The sequence below is a fragment of the Panthera tigris genome, chromosome C1 (genome assembly GCF_018350195.1).
Source record: "Panthera tigris isolate Pti1 chromosome C1, P.tigris_Pti1_mat1.1, whole genome shotgun sequence".
Classification (NCBI taxonomy): Eukaryota; Metazoa; Chordata; class Mammalia; order Carnivora; family Felidae; genus Panthera; species Panthera tigris.
Window position 1 is genome coordinate 85,065,653 of NC_056667.1, and position 25,880 is coordinate 85,091,532.

General features: G+C 39.6%; 1 protein-coding gene across 5 annotated transcripts in view; it reads left to right on the forward strand.

Annotated features, from left to right (window-relative positions):
- Window positions 1–25,880, forward strand: part of CDC14A (cell division cycle 14A) — a 183,787-nt gene that overhangs the window by 100,314 nt on the left and 57,593 nt on the right. For all 5 annotated transcript variants that reach the window (XM_042998004.1, XM_042998001.1, XM_042998003.1 and 2 more), the window contains 2 exons: window positions 7,102–7,332; window positions 16,198–16,336. In XM_042998004.1, coding sequence (XP_042853938.1) covers window positions 7,102–7,332; window positions 16,198–16,336 — 370 coding nt within the window. The remainder of the gene's footprint in view (window positions 1–7,101; window positions 7,333–16,197; window positions 16,337–25,880) is intronic.

Genomic DNA, 25,880 nt, shown 5'->3' on the forward strand with positions numbered 1-25,880 from the left:
GGTGTCAACAGGTGTCATTTATTGAGTGCTTGCTGTGCACTAGTTACTAGCCAGTCACAGCATTATCTCACTTAATGCACACTCAACCCTGTATGAGGTATAGGTACATTTATCTCCATTTTGCAGAGGAAGAAACGGAGGCTTATGAGTAGGGTTTTGTCCAGAGTAATGGGGGAACTAGTACTCCATCCCAGAGCTTGGCTTCTAAATGTTGCCACTATTTATTTAGTGATCTATTTATTGTTGATCTATTTATTTTTTTATTATTTATTACATCAAATAAATGTTGATCTATTTATTTAGTTCCATTATGATGACAAGAATACTTTTCTAGCTGACAGTCATTAAGTTACTCATTTGCAGTATAGGTATAGCCAGCGGCATACATACTCAGGACGCCAAAAAAAAAAAAAGCAAAACAAAAAAATAAGCCTCTTGAATGACATATGATCAGCTACATGAGTTTTCCCTTTAATGTTTATTTTCTACTTAATTTCATCTGTTACCTTCCTAGAAGACAAGTATTGATAGGCACCAAAGATTTAAGGATAATTTATGGGAGGAGTACATAAAATTTAAAAATTTCACTTATGAACACAATAGCTCCTTATCTGCTCACAGCTCTGGAACATCAGTGTTTTTTTTATTTTTCTTCAATATATGAAGTTTATTGTCAAATTGGTTTCCATACAACACCCAGTGCTCATCCCAAAAGGTGCCCTCCTCAATGCCCATCACCCACCCTCCCCTCCCTCCCACCCCCTATCAACCCTCAGTTTGTTCTCAGTGGAACATCAGTGTTTTGAAGGAACATAATCCAAAAACCCCTGATTGAGATTTATTCTTTCTGCATTATCATCATCATAAGTATTTTAAAAAAAATTTTTAATGTTTATTTATTTTTGAGAGAGGGAGACATAGAATTTGAACAGGCTCCAGGCTCCGAACTGTCAGCACAGAGCCCACGAGGGGCTCAAACTCACTAGCCCTGAGATCATGACCTGAGCCAAAGTTGGACACTTAGCCGACTGAGCCACTCAGGAATCCCACGTCATCCCAAGTATTAATTCTAAACTCTAGTTTCATTGTACGTTGTTATTCATGCATTTAGATTTGCTAATTTGTTTGCACTCCCACACATGTGCTCCTCAGTTCACGCCTATGACACACCTTCCAGGGAACTCTCCTTGAATCATGCTTTCCCTGTGATGGGGAAGGCGGGTCTAGAGACTTAAGCTCTCAAATAGGAGGCCTCTGTACTGAAGCCAGAATTACATCTTCTCATTCATGAATTTGCTAATGAACTTTGCTCCAGACATTGACTAACTAACCCTCTGTCATGAGGGTTGTTAGGACTAACATGTTATGTGCCCAGGGAAACTGCCTTCTGGTGGTTGGTCTTTCAAGACAGGATTGATTACACTTACCTTTGGCCTCCTGTGCAAAACAATCTGACTCAGACCCAGAACATCTTGGTAGGTGCATGGTTTCAGTAGTGGCTCTGTCAGCGGGTGTTCATTTGACAAAGTTGAAAGAGTTTTGCTATTTAAGATTCACATGTTTTGTGACATTTTTTTTCTTTAAAAAAAATTTTTTTTAATGTTTATTTATTTTTGAGAGAGAGAGAGACAGAGTGAGAGCAGGGGAGGGGCAGAGAGAGAGGGAGACAGAATCCGAAGCAGGCTCCAGGCATTGCACTGTCAGCACAGAACCTGATGTGGGGCTGAAACTCATGAAAGAGATCATGACCTGAGCCAAAGTCAGATGCTCAACAGACTGAGCCACCCAGGCGCCCCTTGTGACATTTTCTTAAAGAGAAGATGAGAGGTGTAATGGAAGGAATCATTTAAAAAATTTTGAGAGGTAATACATATGAAAAAATATATGAAAAAAATATAATGCAGGTGAATTAAAAAAAAGCATAAAAATGACCGGTAATTCTACCCAAGTTTTCAAGGGTTAATAGTTGGTGGTGGGATAATAGGGGTTTTAATTTTCTTTCCGTCTGCTTCTCTGTATTTGCTTGCACACACTTCCCCCTCTTCCAGTGGAATACGCACACACACTTATAAAAGTAAACCTTTCTTTCTTTATAAGTATAGCATCATGATTCCTGTCTCATATCAGCTTTTTTCACTTCACATATTACAGACTTCTTTCCATGGTAGTAAATGTAGATTTGCATTATACTTTTCCATGACTGCATTGTATATTATTCAGCAATGTGCCATAATGCTGTTAATTAATTACTTTTTCAATGAAATCTACATTGTTTACAGTTTTTCTCTTTTTAAAACTGTCATGGTTGGCAAACACATTCATGCATTTTCTTTGTAGTTCTCATTTCTTCTCTAAATTCTTAAGTAGTAGAATCAGCAGATAAAAGGCTATGAATATTTTATGTAACAACTTTTTAAAATTGAATAACAGTTGACCTATAATATTGTATTAGTTTTAGGTGTGTAACATAGTGATTTGATATTTCTACACATTAGGACATGGTTACCACGTTAAGTCTGGTTACCATCTGTCATAATGCAAAGTTGTTACAATATTATTGACTATATTTCCTACGTTGTCTATTACATCCCTGTGTCTTATTTATTTTATAAAGGGAAGACTGTACTTCCTTAATTGTCAAAAATCTTTAAAAATTCTTTTTGGTTGCATATTGTAATACTGGGAAATAATTGTAGCTACCATTTGCTTATATGCCAGGAATGGTGCTAAGCCTTTTGTGCACATATCTTCGAAATAATCAGAACCACCCTCTGGGGGAGGTGGTAGTTATTTTATGGAAGAGAAGATAGAGGCTCAGAGGAGTTACCTGACTTGCCCAGGTTTACACAGCCAGAAAGTGGCAGTGCATGGATTCAAACACAGGTCTCTTTGATTCCAAATTCTATGTTCTTTTTCATCTTATTACAGAAGTACATGTTTACTATAGAAAATTTAAGCAATATAAAGGAAAGTCACTTGTAATTATATAATCTAGAAATAAGCCCTTTAAAATATTGCTCTATCTACATCTTTTTTCCCCGCCTCTGCATATATTGTACCCTCTTACATTGAGAAAAAAAGTTCTGAAAGGGCTGCTCACCTAGTATTTGTTGGTTTTTATGATGCCTAGAGCATTCTCACTTAAGGCTGTCGTTGGTAAATATTGATACTCTGCTGGACTCCCCATTTTAAGATCTGATATTCATTAGAAGCTTCATTGTAGTTTTTGTAAAAGGGCTTTAACTACTTTGTAAATGTTTTTTGAGCTTAAGAAAATAATTGTGTGATAGGATTAATAAACTTGATCCAATTACAGTGTAATCTGGGTGCTTTTTTTTTTTTTTTAATTGAGAAACTCTGTGTTTCCTGAGGAGGCTGAAAGTCATTTAGGGGTTAGTAGAGAAGGTAGATTTTAAAGAAATGAACACTCAAATAGCCATTGTTAGGATGTAACAAAAGAAGCCCTAAAATCTTGGGATCTGGGCAGAATGCACTGTAAGAGTCTCAAGTGTGTGTTGTGTCCACAGAGAGCAAATACAATTTTTACAGTTGTCTTGGTTCACATTATTTTGATGGTGAGGGAGAGAAGGGCCCTTACCTTTGTTGTTGTTGTTGAGCTCTACCTTTTTTTGCTTAAATTTGAGATGCTGCGTGAATAATATAGTGGTAGAAATAAACGTATTTTGGATTTCCAGTTTTCCAAAAAATCCCCCAAACTCTCCGATGGCAATGTCCTTCTTATCTCTATTTAAAACAAAAAGAAAGAAAAAGAACAGAGAAAGCTTGAGAGGGAATTGCAACAATTTGAAGCCGATTCTGCCTGATCCTTTCATGACAGAAGCAGGTATGCACAGCTGGGCCATGGAGCCTGACTGCCCCTTACTGGCTGTGTGAACTTCCCAGACCCCGTCAACTTCTCCGAGCTTCAGTTTCCTTGTATACCAAATGGGGGGAGGGGGGACGAGGGGGAATAGGATGCACAATGCAGGCATGTAGTGAAGATTAGAGATATTATATGAAGTGTCTGGCACAGCGTCAGGCACATAATAGGTGCTTATTAGATAGATATTCTGATTACATTTTTCTCATTAATTAGCCTAATAAACATATTTTATCGCGTCCTACATTTGCCTGCCCATTTTGAGGTTTTTACTCTTAATAATGCCTGTGTGGACTAGTCCTTTGCTGTTCTTCAGTTTCTCAGCTTTAAATGAGGGGCTGGGAAGAGATGAATTTTAAATCTCTCTGCTCTGAAATTCAGATTTCACTCTGCTCTTGGGCTCTGCCTGTGCTTTATTGATGCCAGGGCGCCATCTAGCGGCCAAATAGAGGACGGGGCTGATGAATGCTCCGTTCTGCACGTTGCTAAAATCAGTCCCAAATGCAGTGATAACACCCACAGTTATTCAGAGGTTGTAGGATATTGTCATTGTCATTGGTTACGGCTCACTTGAAAGAGTTTGAGGGATTTTAAAGAAACATGCTCACCAGCTCTAGGAAGTGCAGCCTCTAATGTTCATGTAATATTCCTTTATTTGGAGACCTAACAGATAGAATCAGGTTGGATCTTACTTGAAATCAGCCCCAGCACAGGCCATGGATTCTGACTGCCAGGGTTCAGATACTGCCTCTGTCTCTTACCAGCTGTGTGTGTGAGCCCGTTCACTTTTCAAGGCAGCAGTAATTGGCTAATTGCAAGGTTTAATGAGATGACCTATCTGAAGCACTTAAGTTTAGTGCCTGGCACAGAGTAAGTGCTTAGTAAATGTTAGTTATGATTATTACCATTATCATTATTATTTCTGTATCCTATCACCATATTTGGATAACTGTCCAGTGGTTTTTTTTTTTTTTTAATCCAAATGGACACATAGTTTCTCTTAATAGTTGATTTAGGTATATTACCTATAATGCCATTTACTCCTGATGGAAATTAATAGGTGAAAAGAAATATTCTTCCAGTCTTGGCAGAGGAGGGGAGGGGATTGACGCTAAACCAGCCATAGCACATCAGGTAACAGGTGCCATCACGGAGGTACCAGGTATGCTAGGAACCCAGGGTCAGAAGTGCTCATCAGCCTAGCACACCAAGGGAAGGCTTCCCATAGGTTTGTGAGTCCTCTTCTTCCCGTTCTTACATGGTAGGAAAGCTCTTGTTTCCTTCTACCGACCACAGTTCTTTTCTCCTTTAGGCTGTGAATCTGTTGCTGGAAAATAAGTTGAGCCTGGTAGGAAAACAGATTTGTTTTTTCCAAGTAGAAAAGCACCCGTTTTCTCTAAATGTGTGTGTGTGTAAGTTACTGCTTCTACACCGAAGATGGAAAATAAGCCCTGGATTACCTGTTTGCTCGGAAGCAGCATGGCCTGTAAACATGACGTATCTGGGCTGTGGATTAGTTCGACCTGCCTTCCAGTTCTGCCGCCATCCACTGTGTGACCTTGGCCAGGTAGACCAGTTAGGGCTTGGTTACAGGCAACAGAACCCATCTCTGGTAAATTAAACCAAAAAGGCATTGCGTGGGATTACGCTGGGGATCTCACAACCTCCAAGGGAAGGCTGGAGAGTGAGGCCTAGAAAATGAACAGGATCCAAGGGAGATCACGTCTCAGCAGGGTCCAGGCAGGGAAATGGAAACCACACCATTTCAAACGGAGTAAGTTTCATTCAAGGGATTCGTTACAGAGAAGGCTAAACAGGAAAAGGACCACACTGAGGAAACCAGAATGTTATGGAGGAAACAGCTACTGCCTTTAAAAAGGGAGAAAGTGAGGTCACCGGCAGCCAGGGTCTTGGGAGGGCAGCCAGGCTGGTATCAGGAGCTGGGAAGAGAATGCTGCCCAGCTGGTGTTTGCATTTGGGGGCTGAGGAGCAGATACGTAGGGGCTGGGCTGCAGCCTGGTGCTGGGAGCTCTGGACGCTCCTGTGTTCTGCTGCCGAAGCCTTGCTGGCCCCCACAGGGAAGTCCCTTCTCCTTCCTCTGGCCTCCAGTCACTCTGGTTGTGCTTCATGCCTCCTGTTTTTTGAACTGAAAGGAAGCTAGCTGCAAATGCCATCCGCAGACCCCAGCCCCAGCATGGGAGGGTTGGCTTGCAGCTGAGAGAATATAGGAAATGACCAGCACAGGCAGAGTCTGAGGCAACAAGAAATGTAGCCAAGGTCATAGGGCAGCCATTGCTGGTTCACTGTGCAGGCTGCTGCTGCCCATTTGTGTGGGGCTCACCACCCTGAATGAGTTCTGAGTAGATTGTCTCACCTGGTATGCTGTGAGTCCGTGAACCCTGAAGAAGTTCCAGATGCGGTAATCAGGGTGCTGAGAAATGAGTCCCCTGTTAGTAGCTGGGGCTGGGGGCAAGGGCTGCAGTGGCCAAAGCCACCAGGGGTCACCTCTGTTGATTGGCCAAGTCTAGGTCTGTAGCTCCTGGGAATACTCACACGATGCTGGACCCATTCGAAACAAAAGGGGGTTTAGAGGCTCACTACCTGTACCCCCACCCTTCAAAAGAGAAAATGTCTACAAAAAATTATTAAACTGTTTTCGTTTCTCAGTCTCTTAAATGGGATGAACTATTCTTACCATAACAGGCTGTTTTGAGAATTTAAAGAAGTCATATGCGATGGTTACTTACACATGGTAGGTGCTTAATAATTATTAATCTCTTTTGTGGCACGGATTGCAGTATGGATGGAAACTAATCCCCTGGCGAAAGGGGTTTAACTGTAATTGAAAAGTATTTGTCAAGTGGAAGAAACAGCACAAAGAATCTTTCCAGGCCTACTGAGCACATTCCAGGGCATCCAGAAGCTCCTTGTTTCAGTTTGGGAGACGTATGCTGCCAGGATTTGAATCCTATGGGTGGAGGTTTGACTTTTCATAAGCTATTTCCAGTACTCAGAAAAGGTTTTTCCTCTCCTGTGGTGTTTTTTTTTCTCCAGTTATTCAGACTGCTGCTGCCTTAGGAATGTGCTTCGACCTCTTGGGAAATGCACTTTCTTCCTAGGCTCTGTTGAGATTCATGAACTTTATTGTGAAGGGCTTTTGTGCTTCTGGGTGTGTAAGGTGGAACGCCTGCCTTGTGCTTACAGCTCCGTTTTCTCTTCAGGCTATCCTCTGCACGCCCCTGAAGCCTACTTTCCTTATTTCAAAAAGCATAACGTGACTGCAGTCGTGAGGCTGAACAAAAAGATTTACGAGGCAAAGCGCTTCACAGACGCTGGCTTCGAGCACTATGACCTCTTCTTCATAGACGGCAGCACGCCCAGTGACAACATCGTGCGAAGGTTCCTGAACATCTGCGAGAACACGGATGGGGCGATTGCGGTTCACTGCAAAGGTGCGTGAGGCCTTGGTGGTCACTGTGGTTCTGCAAGGGGATGAGGCAAAAACAGCAAATCGTGCGAAACAAAACCAGTTAGAGTCTTAGGAAAAAGAACACGAGTTTATTTTGTTTGAGAAAACTGGAACACAAACCCATTTTAATAATTCCTTCCTAAGGAAAGGTTTGCCTGGATGTGGATAATCGGTGGAGGCACTTTTTCTGGCCTTCCCTTACCAAGCCCTGCTCACTGACACCAGGCCCCATGAGGGAAATCACAGTAGCACGGTCTATGCACTGGCAGGAACAGCTTAGATAAGTACAGTTGTCAAGAGGCAAGAGTTGTTTGTTAGTTTGTTTATTTATTTATCTATTTATTTATTTGTTAGCTTTTTTTTTTCCTCTTTCTTCCAGAACTGCTTCTCTCCTTTCTACCGTCCTCCACCCATCTGACATTTCATGCTCCCATTTTATGACCCAGCCATCTGGACCCCCACTTTGCCCTCTACTTCCCCCTTCTCTAGCTAGTCTTTTGCCTAATGGACCAGAGTGTCTTCCCTGCCCATTGCTAGTGGATGGCACCATCCTGGGGTAAGCCAGCTCTTACTTGCTGCAGATGTGTTCCTGCCTCTTTGAGTGAACTGAAAGACTTGATTATATAAATGAATCTCTGCTCTCTAGGGGTGGGTACTTTGGGGCAGGAGTCCTTCAGATTATAGGAGCCCTGAGGTTTCCAGAGTCAGCAAATAAAAATACAGGATGCCCAGTTAAATTTGAATTTTTGATAAATATTGAATCCTTTTTTTTTTTTAGTATGTTTCAAATATGTTACAGAACATACATTCTGCATCTTATCTGGTGCCCTTGTGTTGGCTACTCAGAAAACATGAAATAACATTTTCTCTAAGCCTGGTTGTTAGACTCTGAGGAGGATCAATTTCCATTTTATTTATTTATTAACAATTTTTTTAATGTTTATTTTTGAGAGAGAGAGAGAGAGAGAGAGAGAGAGAGAGATGGTGAGTAGGGGAGGGGCAGAGAGAGACAGACACAGAATCCCAAGCAGGCTCTAAGCTCTGAGCTGTCAGCACAGAGCCTGACGTGGGACTTGAACCCACAAACTGTGAAATCATGACCTGAGCCCAAGTCAGACGCTTAACCGACTGAGCAACCCAGGTGCCCCTCAAATTCCATTTAAATTTTCCAGCATGGTGTGAGGTGTTTTACTGGGGTCTTTGATTTGAGCGACCGGAGACCTCTCTGGCCACCCTGGGATGGAGTCTAGTTCCTTACATGCAGCATTTCCTAGTGCCACTGGGTGGCGCTGCTGTCACGATTTTAAGTCTGATAACTGGTTTCTGTGGAGTTTTATGCTAATTGTCTAGTAGGTGTTGGGGATTGATTGTACTGTTCTTTTCAAGTACCTAGTGCTGCTCTAACTGACTTATTCAGACAAGCATGGCTCCGGTGCTGACAGAAATTGAAATACCATTTTGTAGGCCTTTGTTTCTATGTTTAAGATTCGAGTAGGTGGAGGTACTTGGCTGACATGTGAGCGGCGACGGGGAGCTGCGTTTCGCCGGGGACCCAGAGAGATGAAAATGAGCTGCACGTGGCCCCGGTTTGCATGAGGGTTCCCTGTGTCAGGCTTCATCCACGTCAACAGAGCCTCCACCCAGCCTCTAGCCGTTTCTTAGGATGGGGGGCCCTGACCGGCAGGACGTCCTGTCTCTGGGATGGTGTGGGGGGCTCCGTTAGGAGGGTGTCACGTTGGCTCCCTGCAGACTGCTTTCAGTTGTGATCAGGTCGCAGTGGTGGAGAGCTGGTTTGCCCTGGGTGTGGGCCGTGGGCCCTCCAACTTTGCCTTTCCAGCTCATGTTGGTAAAGATCGCCCAGGCACAAGAAGAAGCCTGAGTTTCTTGCATTTCAAGTATCAGTGGAACTCCAGAGCTGATGGGCTTACAGCAGCTACCAACATTTAGGAGATACTCCTATGCCCTTTTTTAAAGTGTATTTTTGTGTCATAAAAATCAGTATTTTTCCTCAGATTAATTTGGCCTTATTTCCTAGTCAGTTAATTTTATGATTACCAACTCATAGAGCTGATCTGTGTGTCATGCTTAGATTGACAAATTCATGGGAGAAGAAATGCAAAGCTGTCATTAAAACTCAGTATCTTTTTTTTAATTGAAGTATAGTTGCTTCATTAAAACTCAGTATCTTTTTTTTTAATTGAAGTATAGTTGCTTCATTAAAACTCAGTAGTTGCTTCATTAAAACTCAGTATCTTTTTTTTTAATTGAAGTATAGTTGCTTCATTAAAACTCAGTATCTTTTTTTTTTTAATTGAAGTATAGTTGCTTCATTAAAACTCAGTATCTTTTTTTTTAATTGAAGTATAGTTGATTCACAGTGTTACATTAGTTTCAGGTGTATAGCCTAGTGATTGGACGAGTCTAAATGCTGTGCTCACCACAAGTGTAGCCACCATCTGTCACCACACAGCACTGTTATGATACCATTGACTGTATTCCCTATGCTGTCCTTTCATCCCTGTGACTTAATTCATTCCTTAACTAGAGGCCTGTGTCTCCCACTCCCCTTCACCCATTTTGGCTGTCCCTTACCTCCATCCACACTGGCAACTACCAGTTTGTTCTCTGTATTTATGGTTCTATTTCTACTTTTGTTGTTTGCTTTTGTTTTCTAGATTCCACATCTAAGTGAAATTGTATGTTGTCTTTCTGTCTGACTTATTTCACTTAGCATAATACCCTCTAGGTCCCTCCATATTGTTGCAAATGGCAAAAAAGCTCATTCTTTTTTTATGGCTGAGTAATATTCCAGTGTGTGTGAGAGTGTGTGTGTGTGCACGCGTGCATGTGTGTGTGTATCAATCACATCTTGTTTATCCATTCACCTATCAATGGACACTTACGTTGCTTCCATATCTTGGCTATTGCAAATAATGCTGCAATAAATAGGGGTGCATATATCTTTTTGAATTAGTGTTTTCATTTTTTTGGGTATCAGCATCTCTCTTGATAGCATTTGTCACCTAATTGAAATTATAAAAATGAAACTTCTTGTGTTCAGCATTCTTATTACAGATATTGTCTGTATTATATCCTAGATGTGTGAATGTTAACATTAAAAAAAATACAGTGTGTCTGTGTATTTTATACTGGAGAGGTTTTTATACTTTTATTTAAAATCAGAACTGTTAGCATCGAGCTGAGTTCTTGTATGGGAAGGTCACATTTACATGTGGTGACATCTTTTGGATAATGTTATTTCATTTGCTTCCACTTGTACACACATGTAGGATTCTTTTATAAAGATTACATCTTCAGTTTAATTACAGCTGTATTGCTTTTAATAGCATACTTATCTACTATAGGCCTGTTAATTATTTTGACATCTGCCCTAATTAAGTCAGTTTAATTTTCTGGGAATTGAAGCAGCACTGAGCATTTTAATTGAAGTACAAGGAGGAGGGAGAGAGGATCTTATCCTATGTCACATGAACTTTCATAGCTGCTGGAGAGAGAATGAATATGTCCTGCCTCAACATAAAGTGCTGTATATAGAATCAAACTAGAAATTAATTTGCTGGGAATGTGTGAATTCTTAACGATGATTGAGTATCTATAGTTTACCTTCTGGTTGTTAAAAGGGATGACTATGAATTTCTGAAAATTTCTAGCACAAACAATAATTTAAAAAATGGGAACACTGTGATGTTCTGATATGTGATTGTTGATATTCTATAGGATTTCAGAAAGTGCCTGCCACTGTAAGGGAATCAGCATTTAACTGGGTATAAATAGAATACTTTTCAACGTCTTGTCTTGCTGTGTCAGGGAGCCCTTTAATTATGAATGCTCTAAGAAATTTGTTAAAGTTTTTATAGAAACTTAGTGAAATGTTCCTATTCTGTTGAATTGTGGTAAGAGCTCCTAACTATTGAGTGCTAAGTACATTCTTTTTATAGACCTAAATTATAGACTCTTTTTAAAACGGGGAAGCAACTTTAGTTTCAGAGAAATTTGAAAATTTTCTGCATCACCTTTTTTGGTTGTGAGTGTGTGTGACTAGGAGCCTGACTGAGAGAATGAGACCCTTGCACGGGAGGGGGGCGGTCAGAGGTAGCATTGCCTCCGGAAAGGACACCTCCTCTCCAGACGGACACCGGCATCAGTGACTCCAAGGAGGGGCTCTGGAAGGTCATTGCGCCCTGGGTCCTATGCAGCTTCCTACCGAGCTTCCCGCCAAGGTTCCTATGCCAGGCCGCCGCACTGTGTTTCCCCATGATCACCTATAGTCTCATTGGATGTCGAGAGTTAACAACTCTGCAGAGGCAGCGAGTATCTGCTCTGGACAGAAACAGAAAGGCGAATTATTCTTAACGCCAACATTAAAGGGAGAGCCCCACTGAGACCATAATTAAACTTTGCTCTTTTCTAAAGCATATTGACGTTTGGTCTGGGGCAAAAGGTACTTCAGATGAAAACAGGCTACACACACACACACAGACACACACACCCTTCATCTAACAGAACAGTGTAAATATAATATTTAAAAAGGAAGGCTTGAAGGGAAGGGAATGTCAAGCATCTATAATCATGAGCTTGATTATAATTTCATTTGCATTTTTAAGTAATCTCTACCCCCAAGGTGGGGCTCAAACTCACAACCGTGAGTTCAAGTGTTGCATGCTCCATCGACTGAGCCAGCCAGGCAACCCTTATTTGCAGTTTTGCTGTGTATTTTCAACCTGGCATTATTGCCCCCAAGGGGGAGAATTGTTTTGTGGGGGGGAACATTCTTTTTCTGCAGTAAATGCTCTACCACTGAGCTATACCCCTATCATTCTTTTTCTGTATGAAGCACAGATGTACACACAATACATGAAGAGATACGCAGTATATATACTGTGGCAGTAAAATTTCATCATGGGGGACAATCAGGAAAAAATGTCTTAAAGAGGCTCCTGGAGGAGACACTAATGAAAGAAACACTGATTTAAGACAGCTTTTTTGCACTTTCACATTTATGGAACTGGGATGGATCTGAACACTGGTAGCATGTTATAGTAATTGTTTCTTACTTAGTAGAACTTAAATAAGGGTGCATATTACACCCTTAGACGACTTGATGGTGTCTTAGATCTGCTGAGACATAGCATATTTCGAAGTACTGGAGAGATTAGAGAAAATATTCTCTACTTTTTGACTAGGGAAACCTGACAAAAGGACCCTTCCTTCTGGGGAAAAGATTCTTAAACATTTAAAAAAAAAAAGCCGTCTGGAGTGCCTGGGTGGCTCAGTTGGTTAAGCCCTACTTCGGCTCCGGTCATGATCTTGCATTCATGAATTTGAGCCCCCATCGGGCTCTGTGCTGACAGCTCAGAGCCTGGAGCCTGCTTCGGATTCTGTGTCTCCCTCTCTCTCTGATCCTCCCCCTGCTCACTTCTCTGCTTCCCAAAAATAAATAAATGTAAAAAAAAATTAAAAACAAAGCCTTCAACTTTCCCATTTCCTTTTCTTTTTTTAACATTTATTTTGGGGAGAGTGCAAGTGGGAGAGGGGAAGGAAGGGGAGGGGGACAGAGGATCCAAAGCAGGCTCTGTGCTGACAGACTTTTCATGGATGAAATTGACCTTGTACCAGTTTTCCAGGCCAGAAATATCAGTCATCTTTGACTTTCCCTGTGACCTAGTCCAAATGTCTTTCTCATTCAGTTCTTCCTTTTTCCACCACCTTCCATCCACGTCCACGCTGCCCTATCCGTGCCCCCATCAACTCCCCTCAGCCTCCTGCCCCATCCCCCCAGCTGCTCTCTGGCCCTTCCAGCATGGCCCGTGTGCTGCCACCAGATCCATCTGCTTTTATCATGTCACTTTCTTGCCCCCCCAAATACATGGCAGCTTTATTTTGCCCTTTCCATTAGTTAAAGGAAAAAATACAGATTTTTGCATGATAGCAGTTGATGTTGATTAGCTGTTGATATCACGAATTCTGTAATTCTTTTTAAACAAGTTGAATTTCATTCATCAAAGCATCACCTCCACATATCTGAGGAGTAATAACGCATATATGCAGGTGCTGTGACTTAATCAGTGCCCAGAGCACCATGGACCTGGCTTTGGGGTCTCCTAACAGTAGCTCGGCAGTCCTTCATGTCTTTGGAACCTCTTCACCTAAGCCTGGAACCCTCCTCTTGACTCAGGGATGCTCTTTATTCTGGCCTTTCTCATCCATCCAACCTCATTCTGCACTCGACACACGCTTACAATTCTCCAGACCAGCCAGGCTTTCGTACACCGCACCCTTTGCTGAAAATATTCTGTGACCTTCCTATTCTTTAGTGTCTGCTAAAGTCCTTGTTGGCAATGACACATTCTTTGAAGACGCCAGTGGCTCACGCGGTCCCTTCTCCTTTCCTCTGAGAGTCCAGTTCCAGGTCAAACTTCATTTCTTTGGTATTGTTTCTCGCTTACTATTCTATGGCCACTCTGATACTCACCGTGGTAAAAAATTATATCCTATACTTGCTTATACCTGTATCTTGTGAGCCGAAAACCCTGTCCGGGGCATCTTGAATAAACACTTGACTGGCTGAATTTAATGTTTAAAAACAAAGACAAAGCCACTATTTTTCTATAGGAAAAAATGCATATGATACAGATTTTAAGTTGTGGAAAAATAACTGCATACTGCCTTGCTCATGGGTGATACTTAAATAAAAATTTACAGTACTGAATCTAACTCTGAGAAACCAGATGTAGAAAGATTTAGAAAATGCTTGTAAGTAAGCATTATTGGTTCAGCCCTATATAGTTTGTGAGGGGCAAGCATTCTACTTGTCTTCGTATTTCTGTTTCCAGATCTTTCACAGTGCCTCATACACATTTGGTCTCAGTCAGTACCTGTAAAATGAGTGACAGAATGTGAGCTGAGTGGAAAGAATTCTGGGATGAGAATCAGGGCCATGGTGGGGGTGTGTGTGGATTTTAGTCCTAAATTCCATACTCATTTGTTATACTAATATGAGTGAATTGGTTGATATCTTTGGGCCACATTTGTTCTGGTATATGAATAACCACTACTGTTTTTGAGAACCTGTCTCTAGCTTGATAAAATTTTTGAATATTTTTGCAAAAGGAGGGAGTCAATGTGTATTTTTTTAAAAAGATTGGCTAAAATGTAAATAAAGTCCTATCACCTTTATTTCTTTGGAGAGAGGAAAAAATACAGCAATGGTTAAAAACACTCTGAAGAAATCAGAGTTCACGATAATAACCAGTATTTCATGGAAATTCATTTCTACCTGTGTTACTTAATCTTATGTAACAGAGATTGGATTCAACATAAAGAAAATAAGCCAACACAAAAGTTGTTAGAAAATGCAGGAGCCTGGGGAAATGAAATTCGAGCACTTCTTTTTGCTTCTTTGTTCTTTCTCAGTGGACTGTGTGCTCTCCCAAGGGCAGGGTCCGTGTCTCTTTTATTTGTCACCGTGTCCCTAGCTCCTACCTGGAAATAGTAGATGCTCCATCAGTACCTACTGGCTGAGGAAATCATGAAATCCTGGTCTCTGAAGGAGTGAAATGGAGGTTAGGATGATCATCTGATAGAGGTAGTATTGACCTAACCATTTGTGGGTTAGGTAGTTGATGGGGCTTGATGACATCTATGGTGTCTTCCAACTTGTTTCTATGATTCCTTATTCTAAATTAAGTTATAAAAAAAACCTGGGTGCCTGGGTGGCTCAGTCGGTTAAGTGTCTGACTTCGGCTCACGTCATGATCTCACAGTTAGTGAGTTTGAGCCCCACGTCGGTCTTTGTGCTGGCAGCATGGAGCCCACTTCAGATACTCAGTCTTCCACTCTCTGCTTCTCCACCGCTTGCTCTCTCTCTCTCTCACTCTCTCAAAAATTAAAAAAATAAATTTAAAAACCAACTTAACCATTTAAATAGGTTAAGAAAGTGGGTGTGATAATATAATCAGTTACACTGGTAACTCAGGGGGTCACACAAACTGTTAACTGTAGATTCACCTCAGCCTGGGTTGGGGCCAAGGATGGGGAGGGTGGAGACACCTGACAGATGATATTTTGCAAGTGCTTATCATTGAACCAGCATTGGCGTAACAATATTCACAATGACAGTCATTCCCAAAGGCCCTCGGGGGTTGAACTTGATAGTTTTTCCAGACCCCTGCTCTGATTTTTCTATTTTCTTATATATGCTTCCTTTAATTATATGATCTATTTTTAGAAGACTTCTTGAGTTAGAATCATCTTTTTAAAAATTTATTTATATTTTTATTTTTTTAATTTTATTTTTTACTTTTTTAAATTTACATCCAAATTAGTTAGCATATAGTGCAACAATGATTTCAGGAGTAGATTCCTTAGCGCCCCTTACCCATTTAGCCCATCCCCCCCCCCCCCCACATCCCCTCCATAACCCTCTGTTTGTTCTCCATATTTATGAGTCTCTTCTGTTTTGTCCCCCTCCCTGTTTTTATATTATTTTTGTTTCCCTTCCCTTATGTTCATCTGTTTTGTCTCTTAAAGTCCTCATATGAGTGAAGTCATATGATTTTTGTCTTTCTCTGACTAATTTCACTTAGCATAATACCCTCCAGTTCCATCCATGTAGTTGCAAATGGCAAGATTTCATTCTTTTTGATTGCCGGAGTTAGAATCATCTTTTAATCCCACATCACATACAAAGCATTACATTATCGTCTGGCTTTAAAACACTAGTATACTGGAAACCATTGCAGTTTTGGGCACGGTTTGATTTCAGTGTTTTTGTGGGTTCATATGCTATACTATTTTGTATTTCTTGGTCTGTTTCCTTTTCTTGCAGCTGGTCTTGGGAGAACAGGGACGTTGATAGCCTGTTATGTCATGAAACACTACAGGTTTACACACGCGGAAATAATTGCTTGGATCAGAATATGTCGGCCAGGCTCTATTATAGGACCACAGCAGCACTTCCTGGAAGAGTAAGTATATGGTCCTCCTTCCTGTATCCCATCCTTTTTCTGATCATTTCTACCTCTTGTTCTCCTGGTTGTGGACTATGTCAAGCCCATGGTTATAAAATGGCTGTGTTGTGAGAGAAGTCTGTGCCTCTAATGGAATATTGTTGGTTTGACAGCTAATGCATTCTAACTTTGTACCTTTTTTATCTCTTAGATCAGGTGAGAGAGGAAAATCACAGAGCCATCTCTGCCTACCTTTTTTCTGTCATTTTTTATGTGTGATCTGGCTACAGTGCAATTTTCTTATGTCATCCCACTTGACACTTTTCATTCTTTTCTTTTGTTTGCATGTCTAAAAGCAGAATGAAAAAAAAACACAACTAAGGTCAGTCAGTGATTTTGGTGACATTGCTGCTTTCCTGACAACTAACTAAATGAATAAAGTAGCTGCAACTGAGAAGTTACCAAGGAAGAAAAAAGAGAACTGGTTGTTAGTCCTGGCCATGCTGCTAAATAGCTTTACTACTGTTATTTGCAAGAATGCTTATAAAGTCATTCATTCATTCATTCAATCACATACTCATTAACTATTTGTCAAACCCTAGCCTATAAGGTGGAGAGATTTAACTCATAAGAAAACAACCCTTTCTGGTTTCCCCTTAAAATTTTTGGAATTATCACAGATTTATCCATTAATAAAATGAGGAGATGAAATTAACACTAGCTGATTTAGGTCCAGCTCTAAAATGTTATCAGTTATATCTCATACAGAAATTTTATTTTTTTTTCTTTTTATGCTGCGATGGCTGTGCTTTGAATAACATTCTTTTCTATATAATTAAAATTTTTTCCATTTAAATTGTTTTAAGTTGGTGAGAAATGAATGGTCATGGATTTCCCAGAAAGATGCTCTAAGTAAGCCATAAGCATCTGAAATGGTTAAAAGGATTTGAGGAATCCTACTGAGGAGTTACTTTAGTTGCCAGTCCCACAGGGAATAAGAAAATAGTGCTGGAATTGTGAATTTCTACCTTTGCTTCAAAGGATGATACAGAAGTAGAAAGAAATCAAAAGAAAAAAAAAGATAGCCAAGAATAGGATGTTTAAGAAGACAGAGGTTCCCTAGGGTTGGCCTATGAGATACAACTAAAGTAATTCTGTTATTTTAGAAGTGTATTCTTTACCAGAGTCTCAGTAGTCTCCTCTGTTTTGCATTATGTGTGTCTGTAGCATAGAGCTTGGTGCTGTGTATCTACCAGATGCTTGTTGTAATAATTGCTTGCTGAAGTTAAATATGTACATGGCCTTAGCATTAGGAGACAGAAACCAAGACACCCATAAGCCCGGTTCTTTAAAGACATTCAATCAATCTCTTAAAATCCTTGTTTGGAAGAATGTTCATTTACTGGGTACCTACCAAATGGTCACCTTGCTGCCGGGTGCAGCTCACAAGGTGAAGAGATGTAGCTGAGAACTGCACCTAATTTTCCTGAGATGTCAGATACCACAATCCTCCCACCGCATGCCTGCACACTCCTCCCTCCTACCTCCCTGCTATGCCTCCTCTCTCTGCCACATCTCAAAATAATAACAGAAGAAATGAGGTTATGAGGCACAGACACTCTAGATCAAAGAAAAGTATTTTTTTTTTCACTTACAGATACTTAAGCTAGAAAACTCAGGATAATTCCTTAGGTGTGAGTCCGTATTATAGTTTTCTAAGTATTTTTTCTGTAAGAATCGAGGTGCAGGAATGATTTCCTTGTATAACTGAAGCACTAAAATCAGTCATTAATTAAAGTCATTCAGTTAAAATCAGTCTTTTTTTTTTTTAAATTTTTTTTTTAACGTTTATTTATTTTTGAGGCAGAGAGAGACAGAGCATGAACGGGGGAGGGGCAGAGAGAGAGGGAGACACAGAACCAGAAGCAGGCTCCAGGCTCTGACCTGTCAGCCCAGAGCCCGACGCGGGGCTCGAACTCACGGTCCGTGAGATCATGACCTGAGCTGAAGTCGGACGCTCAACCGACTGAGCCACCCAGGTGCCCCAAAATCAGTCTTAAAATAAGTCATTAAAGCTTAGGCCAGAACCTTCCTGAAGGCAGATTCTTTCTTTAAAGCACTAGACCTTCCATATTTTGCAATATTTCTGATAGTGCTAGCTTGGGAAAATGCATCACTCCCGGGCTTTCCCAGGCTTTACTAGATCACCTCCATCAAGGTAGGCGTCCGATCTTTATAGTTCTGAGTGGCCCCGGACGTAGCATTGTGCTTTACTTGACTGTGTACACTTCTTTTGTTCTCTTCTTCTCCTCTCATGTTTTTCCTTTCCAAGCCTGGGTCTTGATGTGCCGCAGAGTGGAAGACATTGCTTAGTACATTTGTGACACTCATCCAACAGATATTTGTTAGGTGTGAGCTCTCTGTCGGGCAGTGCTCTTGGGCCTGGGGTTGCAGCATTGAACATGACAGACAGGAGTACTCCCTGGGTGTAATATCTCTAGGGGAAGGAGAGGACAATAAACAAATGTGTAAGTGCATATAGTAGATGGTTTCTTTCTTTCTTTCTTTCTTTCTTTCTTTCTTTCTTTCTTTCTTTCTTTCTTTTTTTTTTTTAAGTTTATTTATTTTGAGAAAGCAAGCTGGGGAGAGGCAGAGAGAGAGAGGGAGACAGAATCCCAGGCAGGCTCTGTGCTGTCAGCACAGAGACCCAGTGTATGGCTTGAACTCACAAACCATGAGGTCATGACCTGAGCCAGAATCAAGATTTGGATGCTTAACCGACTGAGCCACCCAGGTGCCCCTATATGAGATGATTTCTGACAGTGATGTGACAGTGGAGACGAGTGGTAGGGGAGGGGGTGATTGCAGGGGGTGGGAAAGCCCTTTGGATTGGTGGTCAAGGAAGGCTTCTTGAAGGAGAGCCAGAACCCTGAGGGTGAGAAGGAGCTGGTGCCGTCAGCCTGATATGTGTCCTTGGCAGTGGGCACGCGAAGGTCCTAGTATGGCAACAAGCACACCATTTCTGAAGCCCAGAAAGAAGGCTAGTGTGGGTAGAATATAATGAGCTGGGAGTGGGTGGTTTGAGAGGTTGGCTCAGTAAATTTTCACAAAGTGGACATACCCATGAAACCACTTTCCAGATTGGGCTATAGGACATTTACCAGCACCCAAAAGCCTCCCTTGTGCCCCTTCCATTCACCACCCAGTTCTGCCTGTGTGACCATTACCCTTACTTCTAACATCATAGATGAGTTTTGCCTGATTTTAACCTTATACAAATGGAATCAGATAGTATGTGTGTCTGGCTTCTTTCAATCAGCATTATTTTATTGTTATGTTTAATAAGAGTGTATTCATTTTCATTGCCGGATAAAATTCCATTGCTTGAATGTGTAACATATTACCTCTTCTTTTGATGGATATTTAAGTTGTGTCCAATTTGGGGCTATTACAGAGAAAGACAGATACCATATGTTTTCACTCATATATGGATCCTGAGAAACTTAACAGAAAACCACGGGGGAGGGGAAGGGGGAAAAAAAAGTTACAGAGAGAGAGGGAGGCAAACCATAAGGGAATCTTAAATACTGAGAACAAACTGAGGGTTGATGGGGGTTGGGGGAGAGGGGAAGGTGGGTGATGGGCATTGAGGAGCGCACCTGTTGAGATGAGCATTAGGTGTTGTATGGAAACCAATTTGACAAAAAATTGTGTTTAATATAAAAAAAAAGTTAAAACATCCAAATAAATAAATAAATAAATAAATAAATAAATAAATAAATAAAATCAACAACAGAAAAAAATTGGGGCTATTACATATCTTTGGTGCATCTGTCTTTGGATGTATACCTATGAGTGGAACATTCAGTTATACAGCAGGTATCTCTAAAGACTTTTGTAGAATAAATATGCCAGGTTATATTCCCATCAACAGTGAGTGAGATTCCACTTTCTTCACATACTTACTTGATATTGTCAGTTTGTTTTGTAAATTTTTTTAAAGTTTATTTATTTTTGAGAGAGACAGAGACAGCATGAGTGGGGGAGGGGCAGAGAGAGGGAGAGAGAGAATCCCTAGCAGGCTCCGTACCACCAGCACAGAGCCCAGTGCGGTGCTAGAACCCACAAAACTATGAGATCACGACCTGAGCTGAAACCAAGAGTTGGACACTTAACCGACTGACCCACCCAGGAGCCCTGATATTGTCAGTCTTTTAACTGAAGTCATTATATTCTGCTTGCAGTGACAATTTGCTTTGTAGTTTTAATTTGCTGTTCTCTGATAACTAATGTGGTTGAACTTTTCATGTATTTATTGGCCATTAGTGTGTTCTCTCTTATGAAATATATTTTCTTATCTCTTACCTATCTTTCTATCAGACTGTCTTTTTCTTGTCGATTTGCAGGAGTCTCAGTATTCTGGTTACATGCACACTGTTCATTCTGTGGGATGCAGATATATTCTTCTACTTTTGGGGTTTGCTTTTTCACTGTTCCCATATTGTCTTTTGAATAAATTTCTTAATTTTGAAGCAGTCCAGTTTCATTAATCTTTTCCTTTGTAGGTAATGCTTTTTATATTCTACTGAAGACATTTTTGTCAACCCAAAACATACCATATTCTTTTATGTTTTATTCCACAAGATCTACTAATTTCCTCCACCATATTTAGATTGATAATTGAGCAAGAATTACTTTAAAAAATATGTATATATTATGAGGGACGCATGGGTGGCTCAGTCAGTTAAGCATCAGACTTCAACTCAGGTCATGATCCCGGTTCGTGGGTTCGAGCCCTGCGTCGGGCTCTGTGCTGACAGCTCAGAGCCTGGAGTGTGCTTCAGATTGTGTCTCCCTCTCTCTCTGCCCCTCCTCTGCTTGTGCTCTCCCTCTATCAAAAATAAAATAGACATTAAAAAAATTTTTTAAGAATATATTGTGAGATAGGAACCCAGGGCCTTTTTTTCTTCCTGAATGGATACCTAGTTGACCCAGGAGAATTTATCAAAAAGACCACCCTTGTCACATTTCTAAAGTGTCACCTTTATTATAAACCAAGTGTGTGTACACATGTGAGTTTGTTTCTGGACTCTGTACTCCAGTCTGTGTTAATTTGTCTGTCTTGACATGAGTACCTCCATGTTATAATTGCTGCAGTTTTATTTATTTTATTTTATTTTATTTTATTATTTTATTTTATTTTATTATTTTATTTTTAATTCTTTTAATGTTTATTTGTTTTTGAGAAAGAGAGAGAGAGAGAGTATGAGTGGGTGAGGGGCAGAGAGAGAGGGGAGACACAGAATCTGAAGCAGGCTCCAGGCTCTGAGTTGACAGCACAGAGCCCAATGCAGGGCTCAAACCCATGAACCATGAGATCATGACCTGAGCCAAAACCAAGAGTCAGACGCTTAACCGACTGAGCCACCCAGGTGCCCCTATTTGCTGCAGTTTTAAAATTAATCTTGGTACCTGGGAGTGTAAACCCTCCATCTTTGATCGTATTTGAGATTGCTTTTACCTTCTGTTATCTAGGTCTTCTTTAACTTCTCTCAATTTTAAAAATATTGCTAGTTTTCTGTGAAGAGGTATTGTGTGTCTTTTGTGCATTTATTCCTACATATTTGAAGTTATTGAATGCATTAGAAAAGGTATTATTTTTTAGGTTTTATTTTCTGATTGTTTAAAGCTGGTACTTAGAAATACAATTGATTTTTTATTTTAGAGTATATATTCACTTATTTATTTATTTATTTATTTTTAAGTTTAAAAAAAAATTTTTTTTTTAATGTTTATTTATTTTTGAGACAGAGACAGAGCATGAACGGGGGTGGGTCAGAGAGAGAGGGAGGCACAGAATCTGAAGCAGGCTCCAGGCTCTGAGCTGTTAGCACAGAGCCCAATGTGGGGCTCAAACTCACGGACCGTGAGATCATGACCTGAGCCGAAGTCGGACGCTTAACCGACTGAGCCACCCAGGCACCCCTGTTTTTAAGTTTTTTAAAAAAAATTTTTAATTCAAGTTAGTTAACATACAGTGTAGTCTTGGCTTCAGGAGTGGAACTCAGTGATTCATCTCTTACATATGACACCCAGGGCTCATCCTGAAAAGTGCCCTCCTTAGTACCCATCACACATTTAACTCATCCCTCCACCCACCTCCCCTACAGCAACCTTCAGTTTGTTCTCTGTATTTAGGAGTCTCTTATGGTTTGACTCTCTCTTTGTTTTTATCTTATTTTTCTTTCCCTTCCCCTATGCTTATCTGCTGTGTTTCTCAAATTCCACATGAGTGAAATCATATGATATCTGTGTTCTTCTGACTTATTTTACATAGCATATTCCATCCACGTTGTTGCAAATAGAAAGATTTCAGTCTTTTTGATTGCCAAGTAGTATTCCATTGTGTGTATATATATCTATATATATATTACATCTTCACATAGGTTTTTAAATTGAGGTATAATACACATACAATAAAATGTAAAGATCTTAGTTCTGTGAGTTTTCACAATTATGTATACTTGTGTAACCACAACACAAGACAAGATACAGAACATTTTCAACACCCTAGGAAGTTCTCTTATGTTCCTGTTCAGTTTGTTTCCCCCGTCACACTCCAAAAGCAATCTCTTTCTTTCTTTTTTAAAAATTGAGGTATAACTGACATTTAACATACTAGTTTCAGATAGTACAACGTGATGATTTGGGATTTCTACACATTGCAAAATGATCACCACATTTTAAATCTAGTTTTAAACTGTCATTATACATAGTTGCAGAATTTTTTTCTTGTGGTGAGAATTTTTAAGATCTATTCTCTAAGAACTTTCAAATATACAAATACAGTATTATTAAATAGTCATCATGCTGCATATTACATCCTCTGGACTTACTTATCTTGTAACTGGAAGTTTGTTCCTTTTGACCCCCTTCTAGCAACCACCCCCCACTTCTGGGAACCACCATCTGTTCTCTGTATCTATGAGCTTAGTTTTATTTTGTTTTTGTTTTTGTTTTGTGGATTCCACATATAAGTAAGATCATATGGGATTTGTTTTCTCTGTCTGACTTATTTCACTTAGCATAATGCCCTCAAGGTCCATCCATATTGTCACAAATAGCAAGATTTCCTTTGTTTTTATGGCTGAATGATATTTCATTTTACACACACACACATATATATATATATATATATACACACACACACATATATATGTGTGTATACATACACGTGTATATATATATATATACATGTGTATATACATATATATATGTAAAATGAAATATATATATATATATATATATATATATATATGTATATGACACATTTCCTTTATCTGTTCATCTACCACACATGCTTAGGTTGTTTCTATGTTTGGCTATTGTAAGTAGTGCTATAATGAAGTGCAGATAATTTTTTGAGTTAGTGTTTTTATTCTCTACATATGAATTCACAGATTGTGTGGTAGTTCTATGTTAATTTTTTGAGGCACCTCCATACTGTTTTCCACAGTAAGTGCACCAATTTATATTCCCACTCATTGCACACAGGGGTTCCCTTTTAATCACTTTCTAACTTCTAGCACCATAGCTTTGTTTTGCTTGTTCTTGGGTTTTTTTTCTTCACAGAATATTGTTTTTGAGATACATTCATGTTAAGTATATCAGTAGTTTGTTTCTTTTTATTACTTAGTGTTCCATTACGTAAATGTATCATGACATATTGACCCATACAACTGTTGATGGATATTTGGGTGATGTTTAGTTTTTGGTTATTATGAATGAAACTGCTGTGAATATTCTTCTGCCAGTCTTTTTGTGGATATGTGTCTAAATTCCCTTTATTTAAATACCTAGGAGGGGGATCTGGGTGGGTCAGTAGGTTGAGCATCCAACTTCAGCTCGGGTCATGCTCTCGCGGTCTGTGGGTTTGAGCCCCGTGTCGGGCTCTGTGCTGACAGCTCGGAGCCTGGAGCCTTCTTCGGATTCTGTGTCTCCCTCTCTCTCTGCACCTCCCCCAGTCGCACTTTGTCTCTCTCTCTCTCAGAAATGAATAAACATTAAAAAAAAATTTAATACCTAGGAATGAAGTTCTGGATCATAGGGTTAGATATAGTTTAACTTTATAAAGAACAATTTTCCAAGGTGGTTAAATCATTTTATATACTACTTGAACGAGTAGGAGTTCTAATTGTTCCACATCTTTGCCAACATTTTGTTTTGTAAACTTGTTTTTGGGTCAAGAGTGGAGCCATTCTGGTTGGTGTGAAATAGTCTCTGAATCTGTATTTTCCTGATGACTTATGATGTTGAACATCTTTCCATATACATACGTATCTTTTGTGAGATGTTTGGCCAAGTCTTTGCCTATTAAATTTTTTGTCTTTTTGTTGATTGTAGTAGTTTTTAAAATATATTTTATGTTATTTTATTTTTTTAACATCAAATATATTTAATTTTTCCCACCACCCCTCCTTTTCTTGCAGAATTTCCAAGGTATTATTTTATTTTAAAAACATTTTCTGAACTTACTACAAAACCATTATTTTTCACACTGCTATATACAGAGTTGATGGAAAATATATTGTTTTTCTACAAATTATTTAATATTAGGAACAGCAGTTAAAAGTTGTATGTTGCATCTTTACACAAGGCACTGCTTTTCAGTGAGATTTTTTTTTTAAAGTTGAGGTGTAACTGACATACAACATTACATTAGTTTCAGGTGTATAACAATGATTTGATATATGTATGTATATTTTAGATATAAGTCTTTTGTCAAATATATGTGCTGTGTGTCTTTTAATGAACAGAACTTAAAATTTTGCTGTAATTGGTTTTTGAAAATCAGGCATATATCTTGTAACCTTACTAATTTCACTTGCTAGTTCTGGTAGTTTTCCTTTTTTTCCTTATTGCTAAGATTTCCAGTACAGTGTTAGAGGTGGTGAAGATGAACATTCTTGTCTTGCTCTTAATATTAGAGGGAAAGCATTCAGTCTTTCGCCATTAAATATGGTGGTAGCTGTGGGGCTTTCACAGAGGACTTTTATCTGAATGAGGACATTTCCTTCCATTTCCTTCCAGTTTATTGAGAGTCTCTATTAATAATGGGTATTGAATTTTCTCAGTTTTTTCCTACACCTATCGAGATAATCATATAATTTTTTCTCCTTTATTCTGCTAATGTGAATCACATTGATTTTCAAATGTGAAGCTATGATGGTTATGATGTGCTTTTATGTTTTCATATGGCTGGATTTGATATGCTAATGTTTTCTTAAGGATTTTTGTGCCTGTATTTATGAAAGGTAATGATGGGTGATTTTCTTTTCTTGTAATACTTTTAAGTTTTGGTATCAAAACTGACTTCATAAGATGACTTCATAAGATGCTGACTTCATAAGATGCTGACTTCATAAGATGAATTGTGAGGCATTTCCATCTCTATTTTCTAAAAAGAATATTATAAGATGGTATTAATTGGATTTGAGGGGTAGGATAGGGAATTAGGAGATGAGTCGTTTGGAGATAAGGGTCTAGTTGATGTTGGATGACC